Below are 23,650 nucleotides of genomic sequence, written 5' to 3' on the forward strand. Positions count from 1 at the left end.
ATGCACTTTAAGTTACTAATATTATGGAGGACAGGGAGAGAGAGCAGCTGCCCGTAATAAAAGTACCAGGTATAATAGGACGCCACTCATGCAAACTGCGGAACTGTCTGTGCATGTATATGGTAAGTATGGGTGTGTGTTTATGCTCTGAAGGATGTCAACTTTGCTGTTATTTGTTAAGATGTTGAGATGTGGCCAGCGAAACGAGTCAAGTCTGATGACCCGAGTTCCATCCCCAGACTTCATGTGTCAGAGAGAGCCAATCCTCGAATGTTGTCCTCTGATCTCCATACTGGAGCTTTAAACAATGTCCCTTCACCCCTAAATGAATAAGTATATGTGAAAAAAATATGTTGGCCAGATATAGTGGTGAATGATTTTAATTCCAGCACTCAGGAGGCAGAGGCAGATTGGATCTTTATGATTTTGAGGCCAGCCTGGTCTAAACGGGGAGATCTAGGTCAGCCGAGGCTACGTAGTTTTGAGATCCTGTCTCAAAACAAAAGTAAACAAAATGAAGTAAAAGGAAAGATGCTGAGGTTTCAGGGACTTTTATTTTTATCCTTGCATCTTTATGTGTTTTTTTTTCAATTCTTTATAATAGGCATGTAATATTTTTTTATACCCACGGAGAGGAAGAAGTTCTTCGCAATTCCAAAGTGAAACAACAAAAACCAAATCATCCTGAAACTGGGAATGCTACTGTACTCAGAAGCACAGACTTTCTTATTTACAGTCGTCTTGAGGGGGCTCAGCTTGAGAAGCGGATGGAAACGAATGAGCGAAGGGAACCCTGATTGCTCAGAAGTGTTACCTTCACTGCAAGATTATGTGGCCGCGGGGACAGAGTTTAAAGTCACACTTGTATTTGCTCCAGCACGTCTTTCTGATGGCCTTCCTGCATCAGCAGAATCGTTTGCCTCTTTCAGGAAACTTTAGAAAGCTTTTAGTAGGAGTCTGAGATCTGGTCTGGTGCTCTCTCCCATATGTGTTAGGTACAGCAGTAACCTAGTTTTGAAATTCTCCATCCCCCCTCCCCCCCCAATGAGAACACAGAGGCAGAGAAAGGAAAGTCTGGAGCCAAAGGTTGGGAGGCGCCTGCGACAGTGGGGACACGGCTCTGTATTGCCTGTTGATTCGAAGGTCTGGTTTTATTGGTTTGTGAATGAGGTTTCCTCCTTGCCTTGTATGTAGGTAGCTAATGAAAACAGCATTGTGTGATGTCACAAACCCATTGTTGCCAGTTTTAGACTCAAGTGTAAAAATTCGTTTTTGTTCTTTGAACCTGAAAGTAAGTTATTTGGAATGCTACTTAGAGACCAGGAAACTTGGTCTCATTTTAAGTTGAGGCTGCTCCTTAGAATGTTGTCTTGGTCACTTTTCCCCCTTGCTGTAATTGACTCCATGACCAAGACGACTTATGGAAGGAAGAATTTACTTTGGCTTCCGGTTCCAGAGGGGTAAGAGACCATCATGGGTGGTGCATGTCTTTAATCCCAGCACTCAGGAGGTAGAGGAAAGAGGATCTCTATGAGTTTGGGGCCAACGTTATCTACAAAGCGAGTTCTAGGTCAGCCAGAGTTGTTATGCGGAGAAACACTATCTTTTTTTAAAAAGTATTTATTTATTTATTATGTATACAATATTCTGTCAGTGTATATGCCTGCAGGCCAGAAGAGGGCACCAGACCCCATTACAGATGGTTGTGAGCCACCATGTGGTTGCTGGGAATTGAACTCAGGACCTTTGGAAGAGCAGGCAATGCTCCTAACCTCTGAGCCATCTCTCCAGCCCGAGAAACACTATCTTGAAAAACAAACAAAGAAAGAAAAAGAAGAGTCCATCATGGCAGTGGAAACATGGCAGCAGGGAGGAAGGAGGAAGAGAAGCTAAGGGCTCACATCTTGCATCAAAAACATGAAGCAGGGCTGGCCAACTAGGAGTAGGGTTTGGCCCTAAGCTCTCAAAGCCTGTGTCTCCTCTGCTAAGACCATACCTCCTCCACCTCTCAGACAGCGCCACCAACTGGGGACCAAGTGTTCAAGTAAGTGAGTCTGTGGGGGCAGTCTCATTCAAACCGCTGGAGATGAGCTTCTCTGAATCATTAACCCTTTGTAAACAGAGATGCTGCAAAAGGAGGCTCCTCCAAATGCTCACAAGGATAAAAGGCTTTCAAACTTGGGAGATACTAGCCAAAGGCGATTCTTATTGCTATGCTTCTTTTCTGACTTGCAGGGGAAATGCAAAGAGCTTTTTTTTTTTTTGAAATGGCCTTTAATGCATTGATGTAGTTTAAGATTCAGAGACACTGTCCGAATTACTCAGTGTATGATATACCTCACTCGAGACCGTGAACTCAAGGGCACTAAATTCTATTTGAGGGTAAAATTCAATCAACAGTTACAGATAGTCAACTTATAAAGAGGTTTAGGGACTTAATAGATCTTGAAGTATTTTTTATTTCTTTAAATAACTGTGTTTCAACAATTCAGGCATGACTGATGTTCTGATTGCCTCAGAATGTGAGTTCAGTCGTTGGGATAGCTAATAGATTTCCTATCAGATATCTTTTATTTCCTCCTCTTCCTTCTTCCTCCTTCCTACCCCCTTGCTTTCTCCTTTTTTAATTTTTTTTTTAACTAAAGAGACTGTCTTATGTAATCTTGAACTCACTATGTAGCTGAGTATGACCTTGGACTTCTGATCTTGCCTCTCTGCCTGTACTGTGCTAAGATTACAGGTGTATATCACTATACTTGATTTATGTAGTGCCGGAGGTTGAGCCCAGAGTTTTGTGCATTCTTGACCAGTACTTTACCAACGACCTCTGACCCCTACCCCGCCATCTTGAATCTCTCTCGCTGTCGCTGTCCCCTCTTGGCATGTACACGCGTGTCTCTCTCTGTCTCTCTGTCTCTGTCTCTCTCTCTCTCCTTTCTCTTCTCCTTTCTCTCCGCCCCCTCTGCCCTCCCTTTTCCCTTTCCTCTCCATAACCCCCTAAATAAATACTCAACATGTTGTGTCCATGTCTCTGTCTCCTGTCTCCCAGACCCTCCGCGAGCTGTTTCTGCCCGCTCGCCGCGTGGCAAGCAACCCGCCCCGCCCGAAACCTTGGAGCGAGCAGCTGGGGACCCGCTGGGTTCCCGCTCACCTCCTGCTCACATGGACCCCGGGGATCTTGTGGGGACCCACAACCATTTCTGCCTGGCGAGCCCGCCAGGGGCACGCCAACGTTTTTTAAAATTATAAAACCAGGGGTGGGGAGGGGTTAGAGAGATGGCACAGTGGTTAAGAGCACTGGCTGCTCCTGCAGAGGACAGGGTTCAATTCTCAGCACCCACACGTCAGCTCATAACCATCTGAAGCAGTTATAATTAAAATATAGGGGATCTGAAGCCCTCTTCTGGCCTCCGAAAGCACCACACACACATGATCCATAGGCACACACACATATGCAGGCAAAAACAGGCATGCATTTTTAAAAAGCAAGCAACAGCAACAACACCAGAGGTAAATGACAGAACTTTGCTCTTGGGCATGGTGTTTTGCTTCATCCTGGCACACTATCAGAGCCCATGTGACCTCTGAGTTCTGAAAGCAGCCCTGCTTCTTCTTTCTTCCATTTCTGCCTGAACTGTTTCCACTCAGCCGTTAAGAGAGCACTTCTGGAAGAGGAGAGAGGCCCTGCGTGGCTTTGCTAGGGAGCCCCCTGCCGGGCTCCCAGAAATCAGAGCGGCTGTTGAGTGTTGACCACGAAGCCTTGTTTCCCTCCTTGATCCCTGGGCTTCTTACCTAAAATGGGGGCCAGTTACAAGGGTGCCATTGGTGGCTGGCCACTCTGCCTCGCTACCTCGCTCAAGTTGCTGGGATCGGCGTCCTAAAGGGCTTCGTCTGGGACAGCTTTGAGCTCCCTTCCCAGCCGCATTCCATGTGCCTGAAGCCCCAAGGCCCCTGCTCTCTCTTTGTTCTCCTGGCCCCGGAAAGAATCATACATCCTGTTCTCTGGGGAACTGTGCTGGTTAGTCGTGTTTCCCTCACTTCCTCCACCCCCTGCCCAGGGTTTGTTTCTCTGTGTAGCCCTAGCTATCCTGGAACTCTCTTTGTAGACCAGTCTGGCTTTGAACACAAAGATACAGCTGCGTCTGTCTCCTGAGTGCTGTAATTAAAGGTGTGTACCACCATGCCCAGCCTGTTTTTTTTTTTTTATTAATTATTTTTGGCAGCTTGACACAAGCAAGGGTCATCTGGGAAAAGGTATCACATTGGCCTGTGGGCAAGTCTGTGGGGGCCTGCTCTTGATTCATGATTGACACAGGAGGGCTCAGAGCACTGCTGGCAGTGCCACCCCTAGGCAGGTGGGCCTGGGTTACAAAAGAAGATGAGCTGAACAAGCCATGAAGATCAAGCCAGTAAGCAGTGGTTCCCATGGTTTCAGTTCCCACCTCCAGGGTCCTGCCTTGAGTTTCTGTCCTGAGTCCCCTTTATGATAGACTTCTACTGTAAGCTGAAATAAACCCTTTCTTCCATAAGCTGCTGTTGGTCAGGGTGTTTATAGCAGCCATAGAAACCTAACTAAAACAGAACCCCAGTAAAGTGACCCAGGCACAGAGGCTGGAGAGACGGCTTAGCAATGAAGAGCACTTGTTGCTCTTACAGAGGACCCCAGTTCAGTGCTCAGCGCTCATATCAAGTTGCTCACAACGGCCTGTAACTCCAGCTCTTGAGTATCAGACGCCTCTGGTCTCAGCGGGCAACACCCCCACAGATACACATACATTAAAAATGAAAATAAAAGTTTAAGGGGCTGGAGAGATGGCTCAGAGGTTAAGAGTAATGGCTGCTCTTCCAGAGGTCCTGAGTTCAGTTCCCAGCAACCACATGGTGGCTCACAGCCATCCATAATGATATACGGTACCCTCTTCTGGCTTGCAGATGTACACGCATACAGAACACTGTATACATAATAAATATTAAAAAGAAGTTTTAAAAAGGAACGTAGGTGACATAAAGGTGTCCCTTGGAGACTTCCATGTCAAACAGTAATCATTTGAAGCTTCAGCCATCTGTAGGTCCAGTTTTTGGAGTTCTTCTGAAAGGCCTAGGCTGTAAAACAGATCTCAGGCCAATTTTCTGCATTTTCCCTTTCAGGTAATTGACCATTGCCTGGCTCGAGTCTCAGGGCTTTTGTGTGATGTTCACAAAGGAGGAGGCAGAAGGTGCTGCACTTTGGGTAAGACAGGAGCAGCTTCTGTCCGACTCTGCATTCTCACTGAAGGGACAGTGTGGCTCCAGATTCTCAGAGCAGGGAGGACATGGGTTCTGAGGTTCCAATGGTGAGCTAGCCCAGCTGTTTAGGCTCTCTGCTCGAAGGCCATCATGGCATGCTAGGCCTGTTCCCTGCACCTTTTCAGGCCAGCCCACACTGTGATGGCCAGGCAATACTTGCCTCGTGAGTTGAATCCACTGAATCTTCGCAGACTGGAGGTATGTCAGTGTGGTTAGGGTTTCTCTTCCATTGTCAAGCAGACGGATGCCAGGACTGCTTTGGCTGTGGAAGAGGAGCCAGCACAGGTGATAAAAACATCCTCCTGTTAGCTTTACAGGTTTCCCCATACATGCAGCTATGTGTGGGTAGTCTTTTTCTGAGAGGCAAACCACATTTCCTACTTTGAAAGTGGACTCACCAAAGCACAGAGAGAAAAAAAGTTCTGACGACAGCATGCTGTGTGTGTAGGTACACATGGCCCTGTTTGTGTCCTGCTCCTGTGTGCCCTACCTATTCTCTCATTCCCAGTGAGATTTATCACCGAATCTGGAGGCAGGCCAGAGGCCAGCAAGCTTCAACAATTCCCTGTCTCTTGTCGTCCCCCTCCCCCACCAAGAGGCTTGTGACCAGGCCTAGCTTTTAAGGTGGGTGCTAAGGATTTGAACTCAGATCCTCATGCTTGAGCTGCAAGCGCTCTTGCTCACTAAGCCATCTCCCTAGGGCTATCAAATGCTTTTTTTCTTTGTTGCCCCATTATAACAAATTGTTTAACTCCAGCTACTAAGCTTGGTGTGGTCAAGGTATGTTGTCAACAATAAAGAAAGCAGTAACTAATATGCCTCCCCGCGGTTACTTTCCACCTGCACCGCTCAGTGTCGTAAATCTGAGCAGCCAACTTTCCCTCTGCTAAGTTGGTTTGGCAGGTGCTGTAGTCATTACGGTCTGTTCTGGCACCAATCCAGGACGGTCTGCCACAAACTTAGTGCCGTTCTCTCCTCCAACCTCCGCCCTGGGAAGACCCACCCTGCTTTTGAACTTCTCCATGAAAGGACTTGGTTACACTGCGTTTGCTCTTTAAGTTTTTAAAATAGTTTAAAAATGTGTGTGTGTGTGTGTGTGTGTGTGTGTGTGTGTGTGTGTGTGTGTGTGTGTAAGCTCGCGCGTGCACCCAAGCGCATGCTCCTGAGGTCAGAGGTCAATTTTCAGGCCTGAGCTCTCTCCTTCCACCAGGTGAATTCTCGGAATCGAAACTCAGGTCATCATGTTAGGCAGCAAGTGTCTTTACTGCTTGAACCGTCTCTTCCGCTCCGCATCTGCACTTTACGATATCCATATCCAGGTAAAATATTGCCTTTCGGGACTTCTAGGAGCTTCTCACCTTTTTTTTTTTTTTAACAAATGTGTCTTCCCACTATCTGACACTAGAGGGCACTCAATTGCCAGTAACAAATTTGGGTCCTGGACTTTGTGTGCAGTTCCACTTCGGGAATACTCTTTTCCATAGGGACTCATTGTGCGTCCCTCACCTTCCTCCCAACCCGACATTAACAGAGGAGGTACGCTCATGAGGTCTAGACATTGGTTTCCAACACACCAGGCTTTTGAAACATCCCTGTTAGCAGCGAATAACTGTGTGTCCTGGGTGTTACGTTTAATCCCTTCCCACGGTCCTCTGCCTCATCCATTTCTAACTCCGTGACTCCCCAAAAGGAAAGCCTTGGCAGGATGGGCCCTTCCTAAGCTGAGGGATTCCCAAAAGGCCACACTGCTCTCATTTGGCTCTGGTTGGTCTGATACCTCTTTACCTCCACATAGCTCCACTTGGCTCCCTCTGTGACCCAGAATTATTTGGCTTCGGGTTTGGTGACTTATGGTTCCTGTAACTCCTCTACTCCTTGTTATTTATTTATTTATTTATTTATTTATTTCCTTTACCTCCTCGGCAACCAGTCTTTGGTCTTTCATTCACTGGCCGGCAGAGAGAAGTAGCTCTCAAGGGCTTTCTGTGGGTCAGTTCCCCCTCCTCCTCTTCCTCCTTTTTTTCCTCCTCATTTTCTTCCTCCTCCTCCTTCTCCTTCCACTCTTCCTATTTCTCTTCCTTTTCCTTTTCTTTCGTGGTTCTGGAAGTGGAGCCTAGGGCCTTGTGCATACCAGGTGGGTTCTCCACCATTGAGCCATGCTCCCAGCTCCGTTCGTCTTTTAAGAACTGACTCAGTTAGTTAGCATGGGGAGCACACATGCCATGGCATCCGTAGGGAGTCAGCTCTTTCCTTTTACTATGCAGGCCTCTGAGATCCATCGCAGGTTGTCAGTCTTTGTGGCAGGTACTTTTGTCTGCTGTATTATTTTGTTGGCTCTGACAATGACATGTCTATGTATCACCTACACTGTCATATGTAGAAGCTGCTATGAAGCATTCCATTTACAGAGGAGTAATAGGAGGTGCAGGATTAAGTTACTTGGCAGAGGTTAATTTTCTGATTTATTTAAGATTTTTTTCTATTTCTTCTGTACTTTCGTATTCTTTAATGTTGTCATAAGTGTTTCAGGACATTTTATGAGAGCTTATAAAAGACCCACAATTCATGATAAAACCAGTTAAAGGCATAAAAACGACAGATGAGTTTTACTCTTTTGATTTAGCCACCCCTGTGCTCTCAATTAAACCATAAGTCAAACATAACGTAGGCATGATGGCTCATGCCTGTAATTCTAGCACTTGGGAGGCTGAGGCAGGAAGATGGTTGAGAGTTTGAGGCCAGACCCGGTTGCACAATGGGAGCCTCTCTCAAAACAGAGGGGGAAAATGTTAAAGAAACAAACAAACCACAAAAAGCCAGGCGTGGTAGGGTATACCTGTAATCATGCAGGAGGTAGAGGTGGTCTGACCAGGAGTTCGAGGCCAGCCTTGGCTGTATAGCATGCTGAGGCTAGCCTTGGCTATATAGTGTGCTTAAGGCTAGCCTTGGCTATACAGCAGAGACTCTCTTAGGAACAAGAAAACAACTTACCACTTGGGATGGGGTTGGGTGTGGTCACAACAGGCTTCCACTCGGCCCTTGCAATATGAGGTTTTGCTTTAGGGATCACTCCAGTATAGCGGATATGTAACATAAAAATGTTTTTATTTGGGTGTATATAAAGAGTTTTGGAAACCCAGAGGCCTCCAGCCACAAGGTAGTATGGCCTGAACTCTCAGTCAGTGAGCTCCTGTGTTTGGCCATGGTTACAATTTCAGTATTTTAAGTTTTCCAGTGAACACAATTTCTCCCTTTGAGCTGAGTGGTGGTGGAGCCTCCTTTAATCCCAGCACCCGGGAGGCAGAGGCGGAGGCCGTCAGATCTCTGTGAGTTCCAGGCCAGCCTGGTCTACAAAGTGAGTTCCAGACCAGCCAGTGCTGTCAGACAGAGAAACCCTGTCCCTCTGATACTGTGATAAAGCAAGAGGCTATGGTTAGCACGGACTCTCTGACTGATAAAGCAAGAGGCTATGGTTAGCACGGACTCTCTGACTGATAAAGCAAGAGGCTATGGTTAGCACGGACTCTCTGACTGATAAAGCAAGAGGCTATGGTTAGCACGGACTGTCTGACTGGTAAACCGACTACCATTACGATGTCCTCTCCATGCCCAGTGCTGTTTCAAAGGAAACAGCGACTGGCATTTGTTATGAGGAGGGATGTTTTGAAACATTTTCAAGACCTAACTCATAACTTTTCTTTTTTATCTCCTAAAGGAGGACTATTGTGAAGCCTGGAGAGATGGCTCAGGGGTTAAGAACATTTGCTGCTCTTACGGAGGACCCAAGTTCAGTTCCCTGCGCCCTTATGTGGTGGCTCACAATCACCTGGCTTAACCCTGCAACACTAGCTCCAGGGAATCTGACACCCTCCTCTGGCCTCCTTGGGTCTCCACACATATATGTGGACACACAGATACACAGGCACATAAATAAAGATAAAATAAATCTCAAAGAAGTAGAAAACATGCCCTCTATCATCTTCTTATTCCCATATTCCCACCCCTCTAGCCCTAAGAAATGGCTGGGTACTCTACTCTGCATTTCTCTGTGCTGCAATCACACGGCCTGTGACCTTGTGACTGGACTCTTATTATTAATTACACGTATTGTGTGTGCACGAGTGCATGAGTGCAGGCACCCTTGGAGACCAGAGGCTTTGGATCCCACAAGAGCCAGGTCTAGGTGGTTGTGAATCACTTGATGTGGGCCAGGAACTGAACTCGGTAAGAGTAGAACTCAATGACACTCTTAAGGCCAGAGTCATCTCTCCAGGTTTTATTTATCCATTTGTCTGCTAGTAGATATTTGACTTGCTTCCATTTTTTGTTTTATATATGTATTAAAAAAAAACAAATGAAAAAAAAAACAAACAAATGAGACAGGACCTCATGTAGCCTGGTCTAGCCTGGAACTTCCTGTGTAGTTCCTGGTCATCCCTACTCCATTTCTCATGTCCTGAGACTACAGCTGGGTGCCACCACATCTGTCTCTGTTTCCATCTTTTAAGTGTTACAAATAATGCTGCTTTCAATATTCAAGGCAAGTCTCTGGGTATAGATAGCGGTTTTCGTTCTTGAGTGGGATCGCTAGGTCATATGGTAATCCTGTGTTTGTCTGTGGACCGGATAAGACTGTCTTATAAAACCATGGAGCCAGCTCCCCATCACTGTATGGATCTTTGACAATATGCGTTATCTGAATTTTGTTTTTCTTTTAGACAGGATCTTACTGTGTAGCCCAGGTTGGCCTCAACCCTGCTATCATCTTGCCTGGGGCCTCCAGAGGGCTGGGATTATAGGAGAATATTAGCATGTTTGGCTTCTTTATCATTTTAGCCATCCCTAATAGGTGTAAATAGAGATTTTTTCAAGTAGGGTAAGATCTATAATAAATTTATAAATTTAGTTACTTATGGTTTCATTGAGCTTTTAACTACCAGATGTTAACCAGTGACTAGGCTGTGGCCAGGCACTGGAGGTCTCAAATTACCAACCATATCTGTCCTCCATGCCTTGGAAGGTGGGAAAACAGAATATTGCAAGTATTTATTTTTAGAGATTTTATTATTTCTTTTTATTTTACCTATGTGAATATTTTGTCTGCATGTATGTCTGTACACCATTTTCAGGCAGTGTTGGCAGAGGTCAGAGGAGGGTGTTGGATCCCCTGGAACTAGAGTTACAGTGTGTAGCTGGGAATCAAACCTGGATTCTTGGGAAGAGCAGTCAGTGCTCTTAACTGCTGAGCCATCTCTCCAGCTCCAGAAAATGGTAAGTATTTTAACAGAGCTATGCATGTAATTTTGCAAGAGTCGAAAGTAGCAATGTGAGTAAGCCAAGCCAATAGGTTTAAGTTCAAGCTGCCAACACTGAATATCTGCAGGATGTAATGGTACATGCCTGTAATTCCAGCCCTTGGACAGCGGCAGGTAGGAAGAGCAGGAGTTCAAGGTCATCCTGACAACAAAATGAATTTGAGATTATATAAGGCTATTAGAAAACAAACAAACAAAAAAACCAAGATATAAAATGCTTAAAATCCATTTAATTTAGAAGTCAAGTAGAAACACAATACTTTTGGGTTTTCTTTTTCTTTTCTTTTTTTTTTTTTTTTTTTTTTTTTTTTTTTGTTTTTGTTTTTTGAGACAGGGTTTCTCTGCGGCTTTGGAGCCTGTCCTGGAACTAGCTCTCTAGACCAGGCTGGTCTCGAAGTCACAGAGATCCGCCTGCCTCTGCCTCCCGAGTGCTGGGATTAAAGGCGTGCGCCACCATCGCCTGGCCACTTTTAGGTTTTCTAATAAACAAGCTCACTTGTATTTAGAAAACATCCCTGACTTTTACAGTTGTCCCTGACTCCCGGCTATTACAAAATGGTTACTGCAGTTTTGTCTGAGGTACTAGGTGCAAGCTGTGCCATCCTTTGATGGAACAGACAGCATCTGATGGCTATGGAAACCAGACATTGACAGTAAATTTCCTTTGTAAATTTTTTTATTAGCCTTGACTTACAGATCTCTCTCTCTCTCTCTCTCTCTCTCTCTCTCTCTCTTTCTCTCTCTCTCTCTCCCTTCCTCCCTCTCTCTCTCTCTGAGATAGGTTTTCTCTGTGTAGCCCTGCCTGTCCTGGAACTCATTCTTGTAGACCAGGCTGGTCTCAAACTCAGAGATGTGCCTACTTCTGCCTCCACCTCCTAAGTGTTGAGATCAAGGTGTGTGCCACCACTGCCCGGCCTGACTTAGGTTTTTGTCTCCTATAAACAATAAACAACACCTTCCGTTTTTGCCCATTGTTCTGAAAGGACCACTTTAAACATTTGCTCAATGGTACCATTCCTCTATTTGTTGTCTTCTCTGAGATTCTTGATCTTATGGGATTGGCCCCTGTGCCCTGTGTACTGAGGCACAGGCCTATCCTACGTGCTAGAGGGAACCCCCCTAAGGCATTTTAGAATGTCCAGAGGTAGAGGGTTAGTAGGAGGGAGCAGGGGCTGGAAGAGGATAGAAGCGGAGTACAAAGTCAGTGTGACATCTTATTCCCACAATCTTGACTTTTGGGAGGGTGAGGCAGTTCTGCTGTTTATTCAAGGCTAGCGCAAGCTATGGAGGGAGTTATAAGCCCCTCCCCCACAACTAACCAACCACCATCCAACCAATGAACATAAAAATAGATGGTGGAGGTGAGATAAGAATCCTAGCCCAGCTGCCTGTCTTGTGTTAAGTCTTTTCCCCCTTCCTTCCTCGTCCTCCCGTCCTCGTTCCCTTCCTCCGTCCTTCCGTGTGTGTGTGTGTGTGTGTGTGTGTGTGTGTGTGTGTGTGTGTGTGTCTTTCTTTTGCCCCCAGGTAAGGTTCCTCTGTTTCCTGGCTGTCCTGGAACTCACTCCATAGACCAAGCTGGCCTTGAACTCACACAGAGATCTGTCTACCTCTGCAGCCTACTGCCCTGCCTTTTTTTGGGGGTGGTGGTGGTGGAGGGGAGGAGACAGGGTCTTGCTATGTAGATAAGGTTGGCCTGTGACCTGTGACTGTCCCAGCTTCCCGCGTGCTGGGGTTCTCGGGCAGCACTACCACAGCTGGCACTTACGGCACTTGCCGCCTCTCTGTTAATTTGGAGCAAACACGAAGTGAAGGTCCTTCTGCAGTTATGCAGGTCAGAGTTCATTGCCTTTGAGCTGTCAGAGCATAGAAAACACCTGCTTAAAACCAGCAGGCCTCTGTCCCAGTCCCCGCTAGGCTGTGGGACGTTTTAGGTCTCGTGGCTTCTGTCCATCTCTCTTGCTGGTAGATGCCTATTTTTATATGGTAGTGTAAGTATCGACAGAACAACAAGACTTGATGTGCCCTCCTGTGCTTGCCTGGTAGACTTTGGGATGACTTCTCACCTAGTGCCAGAGCAGAGAAGGCCGAGGTCATGTAAGTGGGGTGAGTGAGGGAAACAGGTGCCTGGGAGTGTTAACCTCACTTAAAGCAACACCCTGCAGTGGGCCCTCTTGGGGGATCCTGGGGGAGCTACCTAGGAAATGGCCGAAGAGAGTGGTGCACTCGCTTCCAGTGTGTGTGTGTATGACTGTAGAGAGATTCGATTCACTTCTATCTTGTCACACTTTGGTGGCAGTGGCCAGTATTTTCCTCCCCCCAGTGCAAGAGTCCTTGGCAGGGCTTTAACTTAGGATGTCAGAGCTCCCAGGGTTTCATCCATCTCCACGGGCAAGGGAAAGCTTGGCGAATCAGACTTGGCAGGAAGGGGGTAAAGAGAGCGCATTAGCTATTTTAAAAAGAGCTACAAGGGCGCTGCAGCCAGCGGCTCACTGGAAAGGAGATCCAAGGCCAGCTCAGGCTGCATGGGCCTGGGCGGAAAAGGGGTAAGGGCTGGTTCTCTATGAGGCCTGGGCTACTGGGTGTGGTCAGAGAGGAGAAAGATGGGGGTCAAATGTCCTATCTGTTGTCTTTCCTGGTGCTTGGAGTCCGGTGACTACTTATTTATGGTGTGTGTGTGTGTGTGTGTGTGTGTGTGTTTTGTGCATCTCAAGAGAGTTTTTTTTTTTTGAGACAAGGTCTCTAAGTAGCCCAGGCTGTCCTGGGAGTCTTAATCCTCCAGCCTTGCCTGCCACATGCAGAGATTATAGACTGGCCCTGAAATTCTGATCTCTCTACCTCTGTTCCCAAGTGCTAGGCTTACAGGAGTGAATTACCACTCTTGCCTTAGCCCACACTTAAATCTTTTTATTTTTATTTGTTTATTTATTTATTTTGTTTTTCGTGACAGGGTTTCTCTGGTGCAACAGTCCTGAACTTGCTTTGTAGACCAAACTGGCCTCGAACTCACTGAGATCCGCCTGCCTCTGCCTCCCAAGTTCTGGGATTAAAGGCACGTACCACTACCACCCCACTATTTTTTCTTTAAATATAGGAGTCTATCTATTTCAGCCTGGGCTGAATACATAATTCATAATGTAGGTCAGAATGACCTTGAATTTCTGGTCTTCCATTTCCTGATTGCTGGGATTGCAGTCATGTACCACCACACCCAGAATATGTGGTGCTAGAGATTGAACACAGTACTCCCCCCCCCCCCCCCCGAGACAGGGTTTCTCCTCCTAGCTTTGGAGCCTGTTCTGGAACTTGCTCTGTAGACTAGGCTGGCCTCGAACTCACAGAGATCTGCCTGCCTCTGCCTCCTGAGTGCTGGGAAAACCCAGGGCTTTTGTATGCCAAGAAAGCATACTACTGACTGAGTCAAACCTCAGATGATATTATTGTTGTTGTTGTTGATTTTCAAGACAGTGTTTCTCTGTGTAGCCCTGGCTGTCCTGGAACTCGCTTGTAGACCGGGCTGGCCGTGAACTCAGAAATTTGCCTGCCTCTGCATCCCAAATGCTAGAATTAAAGGCATGCGCCACCACCACCTGGCTTTGCTGGCCACAGTTTTAATGTTTCATTTTCTTCAAAGGAATTTTGTTTCAGCTCAGTGCTTAGAACACAGCAGAGCTGGTTGTAGATCTCAGGAAACCACTTTCTGAGGTCAGGGCTGCCTGTGCTGCGGCTGAATGGAGAGATGGAAGGGAGTTTGCACTTGTTTTTAATCAAATCCTTCCAGCTCCCAGAGCCTACGAGGAACCGCGTTCATCTTAGATGGCTCTTGTGGCACACTTACTTTGTTTTGGTTGAGGGATGACACTGAAGATTGAGCCTAGGTCCTTGGGCATGCTAAGTAAGCGCTGTAGCTCTTGGCTGTTCTCCTCACACTACTCTTACTTTGTCAAGGATTTATTTTTATTTCGTGTGTTTGGGTTGTTTTGCCTGCCTAGTGTGGCTATGTATCAGGTGCAGTACCCACGAAGGCCAGCAGAGGGGATAAGATCCCTTGGAACTGTAGTCATAGAATGTTGTGAGCGGCCACGTGGGTCCTGGAAAGGGAACTTAGGTCCTCTGCAAGAGCAGCAAGTGCTTTTAACTGCTGAGCCACCTCTCCAGTCCTACTGCTTGTATGTATGTATGTATGTATGTATGTATGTATGTATGTATGTATGTATGTATGTATGTATGTATGTATCTATTTATTTGTTATTTTGAGACATGGCCTCACTAAGTTGTCCAGGGTGGACTTGAACTCCAACTGTGGCCTAAGTAGGCTGGCACTCACTCTCTTCCTCCCCACGTCTCCCGGTAGATAGAATTGTAAATGCGCACCATGAGACCTGGCTCACACTCTTTCATAGGGATCCTTTGGTTGTTTGGGAATACCCACGTCTCCTCTCAGGTGTGTGGTAACGGTCACACCTTCTCGGAGCATGTCTCCATGCTTTGCCATTGTCTGCGGATGGTCTCAGAATTTAGGAGTAAACAGAAATGGGTACCCATGTGGTTTCGGTTCTTGGTCACTTGATGTATACTTGAGCTGTGTCGGGAAGCTTTGCTCCCAGACATCAATACCGAGTTAGAGAAAACTATGCAGGGGGAAATTATTATTATTATTATTTTGGATTTTCGAGACAGGGTTTCTTTGTAGCTTTTTGGTTCCTGTCCTGGAACTAGCTCTTGTAGACCAGGCTGCCCTCGAACTCACAGAGATCCTCCTGCCTCTGCCTCCTGAGTGCTAGGATTAAAGTCGTGCGCCACCACCGCCCAGCGCAGGGGGAAATTATTGCGACTGAAGATGGATCCTACATTTCTTTCCCATGTATAAAGGCTACATGATAAAATACAACCCGGGCCACAGGTGTTACGTGAAACTTCCTAGTAGCCACATTTTAAAAAAGTAAAAAGAAATATATGAAATTAGTTTCACCGACGTTTATTTAATCTAGGAAACCCCAAATATAATTTCAACATGTGATCAATATAAAATAATTCAGTTACTGGGAGGGAGGAAGTTTAATAACACTAAGTTAATGTTAAGGTTGGGCATAATGCACACCGTTAATTCCAGCACCCATGAGGCTGCCAGGGCTACCTCATGAAACCCTATTTTTTTAAAAAAAGGACGTATTAATATAGATATGAGGGTTGAGGGAGAGAGACATTCAGAAAGAAGGGTGCTTTTGAGCTATGGTGTGGCCTAAGAGAGTAACTCAGGAGCTAATTTACATCTTTTTTTGTGTGTGTGGGGCTAAGCCTATGAAATTGTATATTTGGTACATCTTAGAATTACCATGTGTCAAATGCTCAGTAGTCACCTGGGCTCTGGACAACCATGTCAGACAGTGAAGCTCAGAGCTAGCAGGGTGAGATAGAGACACAATCACTCCAGTTTGCTTCTGCATTCAAAATAGCCTGCCTAGCCACCCAGACCAAGGTGGAAAAGATGGAGTTTGTATTGACATGAGACCAACAGAGCTTTAGAAATGGGAATTTTCACCCTCTTCCTTAACGCCTTCTTTTATCACTCTCTCTCTCTTGTGCTATCAGGAATTGAACCCAGAGTCAGATATATACTTGGCAGGCACTGAGCTAACTCTTTTTTTTTTGGGGTTTTCGAGACAGGGTTTCTCTGTAGCTTTGGTGCCTAATCCGGAACTAGCTCTTGTAGACCAGGCTGGCCCCTAACTCCCAGAGATCCGCCTGCCTCTGCCTCCCGAGTGCTGGGATTAAAGGCATGCGCCACCACCGCCCGGCCACTGAGCTAACTCTTGACATGTAATTTAAAAATGTTTAGATTTATTTAATTTTCTGTGTGTTTTGCTTACATGTGTGTTTGTGCACCACATGTGTGTCTCATGCCCAGATTCTTCATGAGGGCATCAGACCCCCCTGGAGCTGTTGTTACGTGGTTGTAGGCCACCATGCACGTGCTGGGAGTTGCCCCAAGTCCTCACCAGGAGCAGCACATGCTCTTAACCACTAAACCATCACTCTAGCCCCTGAAACGTAATCTTAAAAAAGTGTTTCGCCATCACAATCAATGAGAACGGTTTTGAACCTATGGAGTTACGTAGATCACGGAAATACTGCTACCAATGCTGTTCATTTGCTCCCATCAATGGGTTTCAGAAGAGGAGCATTTCTTCTCCATTCTGTAGCCATCTTCTTGGGATCCCCTATACTCTTTATGTCACCAGCTGGCAAATGGTGGGCAGCAGATGGATTTCAGAGCCTATGTTACTATTGTTCAGCATTGCTAAATACTAGACTTTCTGGCCAAGTCTCCTGTCTCTAAGCATGTTTGCTCCAAGTCCCTTGCTTTGGAAGATTCTGGCCCAAAGTTGTGTCCTTTTGATCTATGATACAAAAACCAAAGTTAATAATATCTCTTTTATTTCTCAGAAGTGATAAAAAGTGATTATAGCCGGGTGGTGGTGGCGCACGCCTTTAATGCCAGCACTCGGGAGGCAGAGGCAGGAAGATCTCCGAGTTTGAGGCCAGCCTGGTCTACAAATCTAGTTCCAAGACAACCAGGGCTCACAGAGAAATCCTGTCTCAAGACAAACAAACAAACAAAAAACCCAAACAAACAAACAAAAACCAAAATCCAAACCAAACAAAAAAATCCAAACAGACAAAAAAGGAGACTATAAAGTCAGACATTATTGACAGTTAAAATGACATTCCATCAGATACAAAAAACAAGGCAATACTATTCTTTTTGGGGGGGGGGAGGGCGTTGGGACTGGATTCCCATATGTAGTCCAGGCTGGTTTTGTTCTTTAAGGAAGTGACACTGTACCTGTTCTCTCTACTTTAGTTCATCAAAGCCAGCTTTCAATACGTGAGACCCTGTAAGGAGAGAAGGGGGCGGGTGGGGGGGGGGAGGGAGAACACCACCCTACTAGGCAAACAAAGAGTTAAATATTTCCAGTCTGCACACACGCACTCACTCAGCTTTGCTAGACTTATCTGTAACTCTAATAGTGAATGGAGTTGGAATCTGAAAGTTCTAGCCTACTTTGTGATTGTGTTTTATTTTATTCATTGAGAGTAGTAAAAGGAAAGAGCAGGTGGAATTATGAATTGGCAATCCAGCTTCTCTCGTTTTATTTCCCCCCCCTTTCACTCCCCCCCCTCAAGTCCCCATCTATTTGGCCTGATTAAACAGCTATGGGTCTGTAGCCAGGCTTCTATATGCTATGACGCCTCTGCTCTCTAGGTGATTTCGCCCACTCTGAGCTTCCTGTGCTCCGTGGAAGCCTGAGTTCGCAGAAGTCTCTCCGTTTCTTCAAAGGTTCGCCAGATACTGAGCAGCCGCCGACTCTGGAAGCCTCGAGTCACGCGAGTCACGGCGCAGTGTTCATTCGGGAATTCTTTTCTCCTCCCATCTTAGTCTAGAAAGGTGACGCCCGAATCCGCAGCGCTGTTCCCCGAGGGAACTCCAGCAACACCCACCTCAGGCTCTAACAATTTCGCTTCCGTAGCAGCGTTTCCTAAAGTTGCCTCAAATCTTCCCTACCCTTTTGCCAACAGAGCGCCAGGTCTAGCTTTTGCTCTTCAGCTGGCCCGGGTCAGATCACTGTGAATCGAGACCGGTGGTCGTAGGGGACCCCGCAGAATTACGTAACAAAAACCGTGGCTGCAAGAGAGGGCGAGCCTGACACTGAGACATTCCAGGGGGAAGGGAGTTGGTGTCCTGGACTCGCCAGTTCTCAGAAACCGACCGAGGAAGGTGGCTGAGATAAAAAAAAAAAAAACAAAAACAATTCGGGAACAAGAATATTAAACAGTCTCAGAACCTACAGCACTATTAGTAAACTGTGGATCACGAGTAGTAATTTCTTGTAGGAAACTGCAGCCTTCCAACTTTTGCATTGAAACTCGGTGGTGTACCCGGAGCAGGGGTGGTGGTGGTGGTGGTGGTGGTGGTGGTGGTGGTGTGTGTGTGTGTGTGTTAAAGACCGTGGTATATAAGGTCCAAAGCTAATGAATGGGATTTAATGGTTTTGTTGGCACTATGTAAATATTCCTGCCTAGGAGCGCAAACTCTGCAGTTATTTAGTAAAGTAGGGACTGAAACTAAGAGAGAATGCTCTCCCATGTGTCTTCACTAGCCCCAATCAGAAAAGGCGCTACTAACACTGTACTGCCCCTTTAAGACCTGCTCGCTCTCGGTCTCTACAAAAGGGAGTGACCTCTGGGCTTTGACAGCTCCCCTAATAACTACCACCACGCAGGCTCCGCCTACCTGGCGACCAGCCGCGCCGATTGGCCTGCAGGCCGGTATCCCGTGCTCTGATTGGCCTGCCGCTTCCCCTGAGCGAACCTTTAGAACTCTGAGACAGACAATATTCTGTTACATTGTAGCAAAATGGCGACTGTCATTCACAACCCCCTGAAAGCGTAAGTAAGACTAAAAAATGTACATATTCCGCGTGGTTTCAATATGAAAAAAAGGCGCCTTGCGGAGCGCAGCCGGTGCCTGGCTCTTGCAGACGCCTCCCGCTGTGCCCGTGCTCCTCTTTTCTTCTGCTCCTACTTCTTCATCTTTTTTTTTCTCTCCCAGCGCGCAGAAATGTCAGGAGATGCAATTAACAAAAAGAAAATTGTTACATTTGTGTTCTGCTTAATTGGCTGACCCGGACCGGGAAGGAGCCCGGAGCGGCGGCGCCTGCTCCGGAGCTGCGGGGGTCGCGAGCAGCTCCGGGCTTGCACGGTCCCCGGAGTCCTCTGCCTCTCCCGGCGCCGCGCGGAGCTGGCTGAGCCCGGTCGGAGCGCCGGGCAGGGGCCGCGTCGTGCGCTTTGCTGAGCTCTGCGCTCCAAGCCCGAGGCTTCCCGGCTCCGCTGCTCGTCCGCCCGGGCAGTCTGACCGACCGCTGCGGCTGCGGAGTTTGCTGGGCGTTCGCTCTGCCTTACGAGCTCTCTCAGGGAGTTTGTGCAAACCTTCCGGAGTTGGGAGGACAGCGCGCTAAGCGGCGGGTCTCGGGAGTCCTGGGGCCCAGGTGCTTGCCTGGGGCTTTTCCACCCGGGCAGTCGGGGGATCAGGGAGGCCCTCCGGGCGGTCGCCGGTGTGTCTGTATATTTGTGGGCGAACTGGTTGTAGTAAATTAACGACCTGGATTAACTTGGGGGTTGATATGGAGGAGGCAGGGAAGCTGCAGGTCTATGAATGGTGTGCTTGCCTACTCTGGGTGAAAAGCCGGGGCGGGCGGAGGAGGTTCGGGGCTCTGGCGACAGCGAGGGGCAGGTGCCTCCGGGAGACTTTGAGCCGACAGAGGGGGGCGGGCTGCGCGAGGACTAGCGGGGGCCGGTCCCGGGTCAGAGCTGCCTGCCTGCCTTCCTTCCTCCTTCCTTCCTTCCTTCCTACCTTCCTTCCTTCCTTCCTTTCTCCCTTTTTTCCTTCTTTCCTTCCTTCCTTCCAGTCGGTGTATTGTGAATGTGAAGCCGCCAAGTCCGCGGAGCCAGGGGTGGCCTCGGAAAACTAGTGTGGCTCTCAAGGGGCGCTATTGGCAGGGATGTTGGCAGAGGGTGGATCCCTGGGAATCGCAGCGCAGCGTGGGCTCCGGGTCGGTGCCGAATGTACTAGGACTTCCCCGCCCGGGTGAAAGCCTCTGGGAGTAGGAGGGTGCGCGTGGGTGTTTCGTGCCAATTCTTCCCAGTGTGTGGCGGTGGTCGACCCTGGCTCTTATAACTGCTTGCTACAGCGCCCTAACCCCTGGCTTCTGGAGTCAAAAACATGGTTCGCTTTGGAGAGCAGCAGGGCGGCGCGGGGGGGGGGGGTTCCTAGTGCCAAGAAACGCCTAGGGAGAACCCGCTGCGTTTGCACCCAGCAACCAGGAATAGGGCAGGGATGTCCCAGATCTCGGAGTTTCCACGAGATATTGTCATAAAGAAGACGTTGGAGGCTGAGCTTGAGGCGAGTTTCTGGCTCCAGTTCTCTCTCGGAACCTCAGCTACTTTATACTCGCGACAGCATTTCACCTAAGAGAGAAATGTTTTATGGCAGAATAAATGGGCGTAACTTCGCCGCGTCCTTGCCGACTCGCGCCGCCACACCGCTGATGCCGGGAGTTTCTCCAGAACCCACACAGCTGATTTGCAATTTCCTCATTTCCAGCCGAAATCACGTAGCCGAGCTGATGCCGCTTGGTAAACTCAAGTCTGAGAGATCTATTTGCTATGTGTATGGCGTTCCTTATTGGGAAAGTGGTATCCTTGATGCCCGGGAGCCGGCTTACGCTCGGGCGCGCGCAGGAGCTCCACGCTCCAGGGTTCCCCAGAACGGTCCACTTTTTTTTTTGACTCAGACGCGTGAGTGTGTAGGGGTAGTGGGGGAAGGGACAGAGAAAGCAAGAAGGTGGCCAATCTCGATAGTGGAATCAGTTTTGAATTACACGTGTACTCCTTAATAATTGGAAACACTTGCCGTGGGATGCATTTGTAACTCCGTCTTGTCACACGCACACGGAGCTCACACACAACACCCCTGCCTGCCTTTCCTAGGAGGGGGTTGAGCGGTCACTTTATAATTAGCGGCCCACTTTTGCATCCCGTCCTCTTCCCCCGAGGGCTAAGGGTGTAAACAATAACCCTAACGGCCAAGCTTTTTGCAGCCTGGACATTTTAAAAACTCCGCACGCAGGAGCACACGCGTCGTTACTGAGACACCGACACCATTTGCTTTTATTATTATTATTATTTTATTTAAAAAACAACTTGTTTAATAAAACATCTTATATATTTCATTTGTTTTTTGAAGTTGCTGATCAGGAAACAAAACACACGTGAATAAATTATGCATGGGCAAAATTAGAACAAAGCACAGCGACACATCAAGCCGGAGGGATTGATGGGGGCGCAGGGAGGAGGAGGAGCAAGGAGAATGGTTTGGAGGGCTTATGTGTTTATCCTTGTGTGCCCCTCCTGACAATGAACCGGAGCTCCAAGCCGCATTAGCATTTTCTCCGTGTGCGTGCAGGCTCTCTAAGCTTAAAAAGGCAACATCACGGACGCCCCCTACAGAAACTGACCACACAAAGATTTCCGCTTTGACTGCCGGATAAGTAGCAGTAGTAGTGTGGGGACGAAGCCAGCTCAGGTTTCTTTCATGCAACCTTGTGCAAGGTTCTGCCTTCTTAGACTATGGGTCACTCTTCATTATGCTAGTTTTTTCCCCTTTCCATGTGGGGCATTCAATAATTCAATTCACTAGGTGACTGGATGGCTAACTTGAATCTCTTTGCTTTTCGTGTGGTGGGGGTGGGAGTGTCTTCTGTAGGGTCCCAAGCGCCTGAAAACAGCCTTTCTTGGTAGCTTGCCTTTCTTCTTGGCTGTCTTTGATCTCCCCTCAGCTCTCCTTTTCCTCCTTGTTGCTTTCACCCTTTCCTCTCTGAAGCTGACAGTCTGGCTTCTCCTTCGTCGCCTTTAACTTCTTGTTACTGCCCAACAGGGTGTAGGGTAAGAAACAGGAGCTGCCTGGACAGATTAGATCAGAAAGAGGACTCGGCAGGGGGCCCTACACCGAAGCAGTCACATCTGAACAAATAGAATTCAAAAGCACAATGGGCATGTATGGCGTGTAAATGTGAGTTGCATTCTATTTAAATTAGCAGCTACATTGTCTGAGTGTAGATTGTTGGAATCGTCCTCAATTTCTGTATACACAGGTGAGGGCCACATACAGGTTTGATAAAGGCATGTGTGCAAGTTACATACTTGTTGATTTCTGTATACTTGGGAAATTTAATGCTTAAATTTTAAAAAAAGTTACTTATTTTAGCTGGGCGTGGTGGCACATGCCTTTAATTCCAGCACTTGGAAGACAGAGGCAGGTGGGTCTCTGTGAGATCGTGTCCAGCCAAGGCTACATAGTGAGTTCCAGGACAGTCAGAACTACATAGAGAGACCCTGTTTTTTATGTGTGTGTATCTTGATCGGGTGAGGTGCTGGTATGTGTGTGTATGTGTGTGTGTGTGGTCAGAGGACAACTTTTGGACCTCTTCCTCCACTATGTGAGTTCTGGGGATTGAACTGAGCTCAGGCTGGGAAGCAAGCACGATCACTTGCTGAATTATCTCTCCTGCCCTATAATGCTTTTCTTGTTAGTTCTAACCTTAATATTCTAGTTTAGGTAGATCACCTTCCCCCGTGTCTGCCAACAACACTTTAAACAGCCCAATCTCTCAGTGACTTCTTGAAACTCTGGCTGTAGCACTTAACTGGGAATGCCTGCCACCTTCTGCCAGACTTGATCATGTACATACATATGTATCTATTTTTATAACTCCAAGCTCAGAGAGGAATAAATGCTATCATTACTTAATTACTCTAGTTAGGGCTTTAATACTTTAACTGTTTGATTACAAACAACGAGAAAAGCAAACTATTTAGTCATGCTTATCATTACGATTACACGTGCACAGTTGCATCAAAACTTTACTGTGTAGAGAGTTACCCTAACTTGGAGGTCAGTGTTGACATCTCTGCTTTATTATTAAGCATATAACTCTGGGAGGAGTAAACGTTTATTTAATCAAGATCCAACGCTGTTCATGTGTACGGATGGACCTCAAGTCTTCATCTTCCTCTCTGTTCTCTGATGTGGATAATGTGTGTTCTAATCTAAAGAGGTTTGGGGGCATTTGAAAGGTAGAAGCAGACTTTACTCTGGCTGTGGCAGCCAGTTTAGCTATCAGAGAGGAAGGGCCAGGGGGCCACACTCCTGGTCCTAATCTTGTCTTGACTATTTTGGTTGGGGAGGGGGTGGTGAGTAGGCCTAAATGGAGAACAGTGCGGTTGGGGTTGGGAACTGGCAACCTTTTATGGACATTATGCTAGTCCCTTATGGGAAAGGGAACCCTGGAAGCCAACAGAGGCTTGAGCACTGCTCTCTCCCTCTGCTTTTACTCATCAGTGTAAAAATAAGAAGGGATGTTGGGGGGAGAGATGGCTCACCAGTCAGAAACACTTGCTGCTCTTCCAGAGGATCCGAGTTCGGTTCCTAG

The 23,650-nt window shown here is 47.3% G+C and overlaps 1 protein-coding gene across 3 annotated transcripts in view; it reads left to right on the forward strand.

The window, feature by feature from the left end:
- The first annotated feature begins 12,624 nt into the window (after positions 1 to 12,624).
- The window catches only part of Dpf3 (double PHD fingers 3), a 275,295-nt gene continuing 264,269 nt past the window's right edge, over positions 12,625 to 23,650 (forward strand). For 2 of the 3 annotated variants that reach the window (XM_075947682.1, XM_075947684.1), the window contains exon 1: positions 18,990 to 19,049. In XM_075947682.1, the coding sequence (XP_075803797.1) occupies positions 19,018 to 19,049 (32 nt within the window). In that variant the 5' untranslated portion in view covers positions 18,990 to 19,017. Of the gene's footprint in view, positions 12,696 to 18,989; positions 19,050 to 23,650 lie in introns of those variants that run through there. The other variant, XM_075947683.1, reaches the window with a different exon arrangement.

The sequence above is a fragment of the Microtus pennsylvanicus genome, chromosome 14, assembly GCF_037038515.1.
Source record: "Microtus pennsylvanicus isolate mMicPen1 chromosome 14, mMicPen1.hap1, whole genome shotgun sequence".
Taxonomy (NCBI): domain Eukaryota; kingdom Metazoa; phylum Chordata; class Mammalia; order Rodentia; family Cricetidae; genus Microtus; species Microtus pennsylvanicus.